At 36.7% G+C, this 11,099-nt stretch overlaps 1 protein-coding gene across 1 annotated transcript; it reads left to right on the plus strand.

The window, feature by feature from the left end:
- The first annotated feature begins 6,974 nt into the window (after nucleotides 1–6,974).
- LOC141665470 (F-box/kelch-repeat protein At3g06240-like) lies at nucleotides 6,975–9,104 on the plus strand. The gene is made up of 2 exons (XM_074471456.1): nucleotides 6,975–7,171; nucleotides 7,508–9,104. Exons 1-2 carry the CDS (start codon nucleotides 7,131–7,133, stop codon nucleotides 8,508–8,510), a joined length of 1,044 nt encoding a protein of 347 aa, XP_074327557.1. The 5' UTR covers nucleotides 6,975–7,130; the 3' UTR covers nucleotides 8,511–9,104.
- The last annotated feature ends 1,995 nt before the right edge of the window (nucleotides 9,105–11,099 follow it).

Below are 11,099 nucleotides of genomic sequence, written 5' to 3' on the forward strand. Positions count from 1 at the left end.
GCTCAACATGGCATTCATCAAATTGGGTCATCACGGCCCTTACCAGGCGGACATATTTAGCCATCGTTTCATCCCTTGCCTCAAACTCTCCCTTCACCTGGGATATGACCAACTTCGAGTCTCCACAGACTTTTAAGTTCTTGACTCTAAATGTCCCTGCTAAGCAAAGACCATCTATCAGAGCTTCATATTCTGCCTCATTATTTGTGGTTGGGAAGTCTAACTTCATGGCATACTCAATTAAGAACCCATCAGGGCTTTGTAAAACCAAACATGCTCCACTTGAATTTGTTTTTGATGCTCCATCAAAATAGAGAACCCAATATTCTTTCTCCTTATCAACCTTCTCTTTGTCCACCTTATCAACTTCCTTATCTTGAGGTATGATATCTTCCTGCCCCCCGACTTCTTGGTTGGGTATGGTACATTCCACCACGAAGTCAGCTAATTCCTGGGCTTTTATTGCCGTCCGTGGCTTGTACTTAATGTCGAACTCTCCCAGCTCTATTACCCACTTGTTCAACCTCCCACTAGCCTTGGGACTATGAATGATATTTCTCAGGGGCTAATTTGTTAGCACCTCAATTTGATGAGCCATCACCAAGGCTAGAGTAAATTTCTCAATAGTTGAATAATTCAACTCAGCACCATGCAGAATTTTGCTGACATAGTATACGGGTTTCTGGATTTTCAGTTCCTCTTTAACCAATACAGCGCTCAAGGCACTCTCTGAAACAACTAAGTACAAGAATAAAACTTCATTCAAAGCTGGCTTGGCCAACAACGGGGCATGGGCCATATATTTCTTTAATTCTTCGAAAGCCTTCTGGTTTTCCTCACTCCATACAAAGTCCTTAATATTTTTAGTGACTTGAAGAATGATAGGCACTTGTCTCCTGACTTGGAGATGAATCGCCCCATCGCAGCAACCCTTCCTGTGAGCTTCTAAACATCCTTGACAGTTTTTGGTGGTTCCATGTTCAGGATTGCCTTTATTTTATCGGGGTTAGCCTCTATCCCTCTCTTGGAGACCATCAATCCCAAAAAATTTCCAGACCCTACTCCGAAAGCACACTTTGTAGGATTTAACATCATCTTGTGGTACCTCAGGACCTCAAAAGCTTCCCTCAAATGGGTTATATGGCCAGTCTTTACTAGACTCTTGACTAACATGTCATCAACATAAACTTCCATAGTCTTGCCAATAAGATTCTTAAAAATTTTATTTACCAACCTTTGATAGGTGGCTCCTGCATTCTTAAGGCCAAATGCCATAACTAGATAACAATAAACACCAAAGTCAGTGATGAATGATACCTTTGGAATGTCATCCTTGTGCATCTTGATCTGATTATATCCACTGAATCCATTCATGAAGCTCAGCATTTCATGCCTAGCAGTGGCATCTATCAAAGTATCGATCCTTGGTAACGGGAAACAGTCCTTAGGACAGACATCATTTAGATCAGTAAAGTCCACACACATCCTCGATTTTCCATTGGCCTTCTTCACCATTACAGGGTTTTCTAACCACTCTGGAAATTGAATCCCCTCAATGAAACCAGCCTCCAAGAGCTTCTCCACTTCCTATTTTATAGCTTCTTGCCTTTCTAGAGCAAAACTTCTTTTCTTTTGTTTCACTGTCTTCCGATTTGGGTCCACATTCAGCTTTGTGAGTAATCAGTTCCGGGTCTATTCCTGACATATCAGTTGCTGACCATGCAAATACGTCACTATTTTCTTGCAAAAATTTCACCAACTTTCCTCTAAGGGGCTCCTCGAGCGTTGCTCCAATAGAAATCACCTTCTCAGGATCTTCGGGGGCTAAAGGAATTGAAACCAAGTCTTCTGCTGACTTTCCTCTTTTCTCATCATTCTCTCGGATATCCAGATCTTCAATAGGAAGTACCTGCCCCCCCAACTCCATCTGCCCTCAAAGAGGCAACATAACAGCTTCTAGCCATTTTTTGGTCTCCTCTCTCTTCTCCGATCCCATCCCGGGTTGGAAATTTCATAACTGAATGGTAGGAAGAAAGGACTGCTTTGAAGGCGTGTATCCCTGTTCTTCCCATAATAGCGTTGTAAGTCGAACTAGCCTTCACCACCACAAAGTCCAACATCTGAGTTGCTTGCCTTGGTTCCTGCCCTATGGTTGTTGGCAACTTGATTATCCCCTCTATGGCGCACTCCACTCCCGCAACCCATATATTGGCATGTCGGTTGGGGTCAATTGGGAGTCATTATATCCCATTCTCAAAAAGGTGTCATGGAGCAAGATATCCACTGAAGCACCATTATCCACAAGGACCCTTCTCACTGGGTTGTTCCCTATTATCGGGGTTATAACCAATGGGTCGTCATGGGGAAATTTCACACCCTCCAGATCAGAATCATCAAAAGACATTGTTACTCCTGTCCTGGCCCTCTTCGGGGCTTCCCCAACAATATGCATAACTTCTCAGGCATACGCTTTCCTGGAGTTCTTGGATAACCCAGCAACAGTTGGTCCTCCAAATATTGTGTTTATCACAGGCCCTTGGGGTCTTGGTCCTCCAAAGATTGTATTTATCACAGGTCCCCTAGGCTGGGGATTCCGCCCCTGATCATCTTGGTCCCTCCTACGATCTTCAAAGTTCTTTCTTCCATTGTTATTCCTTTCCCCTCCATCTCCAGTGTATTTATTCAATCTTCCCTTTCGAATGAGGAACTCAATTTCATCTTTCAGTTGTCTACACTCATCGGTGTCATGACCGACATCTTTGTGAAATCTGTAATACTTGCTCTTATCTAGCTTGGCAGGATCAGCCTTCAAGGGCTTAGGCCAACGAATATCTCGATCTTTCTTGATTTCCATCAAATCTGGCTTCTAGGAGCATTCAGCTTAGCGTATTCACTGAACTTTTGCCCAGGTCCTCCCTTCTTGGGGGTTGAATCAGGGTTTTGCTCGGTTCTAGGATACTTGTCCTTAGCGATATACTCCAGATCAGTTTTCCGCTTCTTGCCTCCAGTGGGCTCATTACTCACTACGGTCTTCCTCATGCTTTCTTCCACCTTGATGTACTTCCCTGCCCTATCATGGAGTTGCAACATGCTTTCAGGGGGGCGTTTGGCTAAGGACATCTTGAAAAACTCATCCCAAGTTCCTTGTTGCAGCGCTATCATGGCTACCTTATCATCAAGGTCTGGGACTTTTAAAGCCTCCTTTGTGAAATGATTCAGGTAGTCTCTCAAGGATTCCTTTGTTCCCTGCACAATGCTCATAAGAGATGCTGAACTTTTCTCATGTACTCTCCCACTGATGAATTGCTTAATAAAAGCCTGACTTAATTCTCTAAACGTCCCAATAGAGTTCGGGGGCAGACGACTATACCACTTTTGAGCCATACCCGACAGGGTTTGAGGAAAGGCCCGACACTTAAGAGCATTATTCACGGGCTGCAATAGCAGTGCATTAGAGAATGTTCTAACATGATTAGCGGGATCTCCCGTGCCGTCATAAGCTTTTATAGTTGGCATCTTGAACTTCCTTGAGATATGGGCATTCATTATATATTCAGTGAAGGGTGGAGTAGGATCATCAGGATCTCCAAGGGGAAGAAGATTGCTTGGATCAACCCTTGGGACAACAGCCCTTCTCTGCACTGGACCATCCAGGTCTATGATGGGAGGAGGATTTCTCCCCCTAAGAGGTACTGGGGGTCTGGTGGTTTGGTGTGCCTCCAAGTCGCGCCTCAGCCTTTGAACCTCAGCCTCGTGAGCCCAGATTCTTTCCTGCACTTCTTGGGGATTCGTCCCTTGGGTGCTTTGAGGGCGTTGGCTACCATCAGCCATCGGCTCTTTGCCAGCACGTCTCCTTCTTGGGGCTACTTCATCATCCGAAGATTCGGAGTCTCTCTCAGTGTAAGGACCAGAAAATTCCTGATCCTCAGGAATAGGAGCCAAACCTCGTATGTATGGGGGCGAACGCCCTCGTGCTTCACTACGTCCAGCATGTCCACTTCCTCCAACCTCGGGGTAAAGGGGCATCCCATAAGGGGGTTAGTAGTGACAACAGTTGAATATTCGTACCCGATGGGTCGAGAATTCATAGGTGCATGTACTTGTTGAACTTGAGGATTCGTACCTTGAGTAGCCGAGGGAACCATCCCTTGTGGCTGAGGTTCAGTTGCCCCTATTTGGGCTTCTCCTTGCATGGTTGCATAGGTTGAGTGAGGAGGTACCTCCACAGTTGAAGAAATCACTTGGGTTGTCCCTGTTGGTGTTCCTCCTCCAAGGGCTCTAACTGTTCTCCGTGTTTTCGCCATGGTTATTGTTAAGACTTCCCACAGATGGCGCCAAATGTTATGGATAAAAAACTAAGGTTATTATTTGCTGTATTTATTGCTAAGGTTCGGGAGCTCAAGGCCTTTAATGGCTGCTCTCGTGTTTCGTAACTTAACTTTGCCTTTACGAGATGCCTACGTATCTCTGTGAATTAGAGAATCAAGCCAAAAAACGTAGTTCTGATTTGTGGGGTGAGGCTCCTTATATAGATGTTGGGAGTCCTTGAATTGGACTTGGGTTAGGAGACTTGGTGGGCAAGTCTCTGAATTAGAATGGACTTTGGAGTCCTATATGATAGGAAGCTGATTCTTTATCCTTCTAGGTCCCTTAGAGGCTAATCTGCAAGGATTTATGTCCTTATTGGGACTCTTCTCAGTAGCTGATTTTTTCCTTATTAATTAATTATGAAATTAATTAATATTCAGGGTTTTTGGGCCTTCTTTTTTCCATCAGGCCTGATCTGATCCATCAGGTCTGATCAATGTGTTAACCTTTTTGGTCTGAATGTCATACATCTTCTTATTGGGTCTGACAGCCCAAATCATGTATAATTACTGTAATATTTAATTACATAATCAGGATTTAATTATCCCTATCAACTATGTTACAATTTAGTTAAATAAAAATAAATTTAGTAAAATATGTTAACTTCTATATCAATTACACTAATATAGATCTTAATATGAACTAAAATCTCTTCTATATATAATAACACACTCGAGTTGCTTCATTTTTCTATACAACCTCGTATCACTGCACCATATTGTCACATGTGCTTTTTATGATACACATAATATGTAAGTGTGCTAAAAAAATATTTTATTTAACTTTAAAGATAGCTACTTGAATTTCGCAAAAAAAATGATAGTTACTTGAATATTTGTACAATTAATTTTAAAAAACTGAATTCCAGATATAAAGTTAGGCATAATACATAAATGGATTATTATCTTATTTAATATTATTTTTTAGTTTGAAAATATATCTCATATATATTTAACATATTTTTTTTTATAAAAAGTAATTAAAATGTAAATATATAATTTTTAAAGAAAATATTGAAAATAGAATCACCTATATATAAATAATCTAGATTGATATTAAATATTTAGATAAGTTCGAATTATAATTAGTCAATGAATTTTAGTTTATTTTGAATTTAAAATCAGAATTTGGCCCATTGTTCAAAAAATACTCGAAATTTGACTACATGACTAGCCGAAAAACATTGTCACATTCTACGTTTAGTAAATTTAAATTACAAGTTTGACTAGAATATCTTGCCAATAATGTGATTTTTTTTGATATCTTATATTAATATAAATTATTGTGTTTAAGGTATTTATGGGATCAAGTCAATTGATTATTTATATTAAAATTACTAACTTCACTGGTAGCACAATAGTGTTTTGGGACTTGTCCCGATTTTAAAAATATTTGAAATTTGATATGAGATCTCACGAGATTTGTTAAAACTATGTGATATATTAAATCGATTTATTTTTCATTTTTCACTTAAAAAAAATTAGCATTTTAAAAAAAAATTCTTTTAGATAAACAATATTTATTAATCAAGATAATATTGTACAAATATTTTGAATTATTTTAATATTTTGAATTATTCAAATAAAAGTTATATCTATACTATATTGTAGCATTTGATTCAATATATTTTATACTATTTAAAAAGGATATTTTGTACCACACTAATTCGTTATATATATGGATGATGAGATTCCATTGATACAGAGCCAATTCCAATAGACTTATTGGAGGATCCCATTAGCGTGCATCCGGTAGGAATTGAACGTACGAATTTACCAATTATGAGTTGGGCGCTTTAACCATTCAGCCATAGATGCTTAGCGGGGATCCTCGTACATGGTGAATAACCAAATTGATTGTTGTTGTAGTATAGATGTAATAGATAAAGATAATAAATAAATAATAGATTAGTTGTTTAGTACTCCGTCCGTCCCCCTCAATTCTTTATATCGGGGAACGGGGGATCGACACGCACTTTAATACTCTTATTAAATGTAGTTGCATATTTTTTTTTAATTTTTTTTCTTCTAAATACAAATATAGTGTTTAAACTTTTATACAAAAAAGAAAATTTTAAAAATAAATTGCGGAGATATACTTTATAGTTGTCTTAAAATACGTGTCAAGCATGTGAAAAAAACGGTAAAATAATGAGAGGGACGGAGGTAGTATTACATAGAGAATTTATACATTTGTATTAGAAATAAAAAAAAATTGAATCGGATCCGAATATCCGAATTCTTATAAATATATAATCCAAATTTGTATCTAAATTTACGAATTTTTTTAAATGAATACTGGACTGTAAATTTAAATAATTCAGTTTTCGAATTTTTATGTTCACCGTATATAAATGGGGTTAGAGATGAAAGTACCACTATAATAAAAACAAAACTTTCAATATCACAAAAAAGTAAATTTTGTTTTTTATTAGAATTAGTAATCAGGAATATTTATAAGAATGCTAAAAGAAAATCTGAATAAATATGGGGGTAGTCGTAAATAAATAAATTATTAATAATTAATAAAATATGAAATAATAAAATAAAAATGTAGCCTAAAATATATTTCCCCGATATCAAAAATTGTATAATGTATGTGATTCACAGAGTGAAACGACATCCTAGCCAATAAATAAAAACACTTCGAATTGGGCTTTCCCCATTACCTTGTTGTTGTTGTAACAGAGAGCAAAGGAGATAATTGGAGCGAGCGAGAGAGGAGAGAGATAATTAGCGAAATTAGTGAGAGAGGAAGAGAGAATGTCGAATTATGGACCACCAGACATACGTCAACGACCAGGGTATGTTTGTTTCTTAATCTAATCTTCACTTGTTTATGATTGTATAATAGTTAGGATTTTGCTTGAATTGTTGTTATAATATTTGTGGTAAATTATGAATATGGGTGGTTTAAATCAAAATTTGCAAGGGAATTGGGTTTTTTGTGATTGTATAATTGGTTTTTGTTGATTGTTGGTTGTATATTTGCTGATAGGGATGGTGTTGGTATTGTCGGGTCGGGGTTGTAATCGATGGTGCTTGTCTGATATATTGCAGATTAAGGGGGAGACTTTGTTAAATCGAACTAGTTTTATCGTTACGTGTAGCTAACATTCATGTTTGTTATTTTTATACAGATGCCTCACTAATCTTAGTGGCAATTCCGGCCTCCCCGCTGAAATGATGGACCTTATTTTGCTCCGTCTCCCTGTCAAGTATCTGCTTCGTTGCAGAGCGGTTTCCAAGCCTTGGTGCATTATTATTGATAGCCTTAGCTTTCTCAAAAGACATCTCCAGAGAAGCATTGACTGCTGTCATGATACGGCTGCTGTTTTTAAGCATCCGTGTGAAGCTCCTTCACACCTAGCTGTATTTTACGTTGCTGATGTGGGATCTTTGTATGATACAAAATTTAAGCCTAAGCCTAAATCCCACGAAGATATTACTGCTCTTCCTGTTGTTGGCGAAGCTTCTCCTGGCCAAGCTTCTCAGGGCCAAGCTTCTCAAGGCGCAGCTTCTCGTAAGCGCAAAGTGCGTAAGGGCAAATCTCGCAAGGGCAAAGATCCTGTGGTCGAACCTGTCAGTTGTTACCTTGCTGATGACGATTCAGTTTGCGAGTTGGTTTCCGTGGATATGAATAAAATTTTTGAATTTGGGTTATCAGAACCTCAGCTTGTTGGCTCGTGTAATGGATTGGTTTGCGTTTGGAACCAGCATCATAAATATGGAAGTAGCATTTATATTTGGAACCCTGCAACAAGGAAGTCCAGGCGCTTACCTAAACATGTCAATTGTAGGCATGTTCCTTTTCCTCATCTGCTATTGGGCTCTTCTATAGTTGGTTTCGGCTATGATAGTCTCCATCACGACTACAAGGTGGTGACCTCTATTGACAGTAACTACTTTGGTAGAAATTTTGGTGTACTATTGATGTCTGTTTTTAGTCTTAGTGGCAGTTCTTGGAGACGGATTCAACCTATTACTAATGACTATCATATAGATGTACAGAAGTTTGGTACATATGCAAATGGTTCTGTGTTTTGGCTTGCAAGGAAGGATCCTAACTTAACCAATTTGATATTTGCTTTTGATCTCGGAGCTGAGACACACCGAGCTCTCGTTTCCTGCTGGTGTTTCTGATGATAATGAACATAGGGTCCTGACTACATTAAATCGTTTTCTATGCTTAGTTGGAAGCGTTGACAATCATTATGTCGATATATGGTTGATGAACAATAGTGGTGGAGACTGGGTCAAGTTATTTGCGGTGGACACAGAAAGCTTATTCGGATCTCTTGAAGTAGTACTCCCATTTGCTTTTTCAAAGAGCCGGAGGCCTATTCTTCTGCAGGCAGGTGACAACAAATTATATTGGTATGATCACGTCAAGAATGAAGTTGAGAAAGTTGGAATTAATGGACTTGAGGAGGACTTCATGATGCTTGCTTATATGGAGAGTTTTATAGATCCCGGGAAGGATCAAAAGTGGAAGGAGAAAACAGAGCTCCAAAGGTTGGAGCACAAAGAAAAATGGGAGGAACAAATCGAAGAGGAGATAAAAAATAATAAGGTGAACGGTTATCGTTTTGATGGGTATTCTTTTGAGGAACAAGTAATCTAACACTCTTCTTATATTTTATGTTAGTTTGGTTATCATGTGTTTGTTGTTCACAAACTCATTTATTATCTGGTATGATGTATATCAATTGTTAATGAGAAATTTATTTGGCTATCTATGTATTGTATTCTGTTATGAGTTACTTTTTTTAGGTAAGCTACTTTTAGACTATATAATTGTAATTATGAAAACCCAAACTCGTTCAGTTATAAGATAGACCTCTTTCTGAACAATGTTTTACTGATTCTCTTCATCTGGGGTGTTTAGCTCGACAGTTTATTTCATTTTTCATTTTTGGGTAAAGTCAATTACAAGAAAATCTGACTTGTATTTGCTTAATTTAGTTGTTGCCTGAGTGCTAGATGCGTCTTCATAGCTGCTTTAGGCTTTCTTTATGTTGTTTCGTTTGCTTTTGGTATATTAGAAACTCTTGTTTTAGATAAGTTGCAGCTGGGAGGTGTTGCAAGAGTAAAGTTTATTTTTGGTGGAGTCCTCATTGTCTTCGTATACTACGTATTTCTGTGTTTTGAATACAAATTTTACAGGGTGCCATCTCCTTTGCCACCCATATATATTTAGTGTTCTTACATTCTCATCAAATGCTAAAGCTTGCTAATAGTATAGTATTACACGATATGACGATGAAACCAAAATAGCTACATTTACCAGCTAGTTATATATGATGTAACCCGTAGAAAATATAAGTTGGTGGAAAATCACACTTCTCTATCAGGATTTCATCCCAGCTTGATAAGGATTGCGTTATGGCAACTCTAAGAAATTTGTATTCTATAATTGTACACCGACCTAGGGATGACTTTATGCTTATTCCCAGAGTTAAAGTAGAATGCAGAAATCTTTCATGAACATGATGCTTTCCATTAGGAGTTCCAAAAGCTTGCAAACTTTATCTTAGAAATGACCTGACCAGAGTGAGGACACTGCAGTGAAACTACTGGTTTTGATACCTTTTTAGTCATTCTATCTGTCCCCACGTCCCCAGGAATTTGGTGAGATTCTGACACTTGTGAACACAAACTTTCAACTTGTCTGTTAGCAGTTAGTTTCAACCATGATCGAGGAACATGGTACCTTCATTACCGTTTGATCAAAATTAAATTCTGAATTGAAAAGATGCATCCTTTTTAAATTTTGTGACACTTACATCGATTTAGGAGCAAGATATGACTTTCAAAAGTAGTGCATCAGACTTGTTCTAATTTGACCTACTTACAATCGGATATCAATATTGTTTAATTATATCCTTTATATCCGTATATCTAATATAAAGTTTAAGGAATTCATATCCAAAAACTTTTATCGTCTGTTGGCCAAACAATCTCACTGTTGATATGATATTTTTTAATAAAAGAGACAAATTAAAAAAAATAAGGAAATCAGTGAAAAGTAATTTTACTTTAATAAAAAAAACCGGGCTTAGTAATAATGGATAATAAAGGAGATGATATTAAATTCTCTAACATTTATAAACTAGATGAATAAAGTTAGAGTTCATATTAAATTCTTTTCAATTTATATGTGTATCTATTAAATGGATTTTAATTAGCTATGGGCTTCAGAATATAGAATAATATTATTTAAATAAAATAAAAAAATACGACTATAATTATAAATTAAAAATGATTACATTATTTTAGTACTATTCAAAACCAGAATGTTAAAATGTACAAATACAATTCTCGTTAGAATATAATTAGATGTTCAACAAATTATAAGTATAAAAAAATTATATTATTTCACTACCAAAGTATGATGTAATGAAAGAATAATATATAATTAGATATTCGAGGATATATTATATTTTTTTATACTATATTATTATAAGCGAAACATGGTTTCGTTTGGTTGGTTGTTTCTAAAAATTATGTTAACACATTCTAAAACAAAGTTAAAACAAATATAATTTTATTAAAAAAATTAAATTATGTATCTAATATAATTACAAAGTCTATGAATTTTTATCCAATTTAATTTCTAATTGCACTCAACTTCTTTCTTAACTCTTTTTAAGGAAATCATAGACTTCCAAAATTAATTTTTAGTAATTTAAAATATAATATAACAAAATAATTAATAAATCAAGAAAATTT

The sequence above is a fragment of the Apium graveolens genome, chromosome 1 (assembly GCF_009905375.1).
Source record: "Apium graveolens cultivar Ventura chromosome 1, ASM990537v1, whole genome shotgun sequence".
Lineage (NCBI taxonomy): Eukaryota > Viridiplantae > Streptophyta > Magnoliopsida > Apiales > Apiaceae > Apium > Apium graveolens.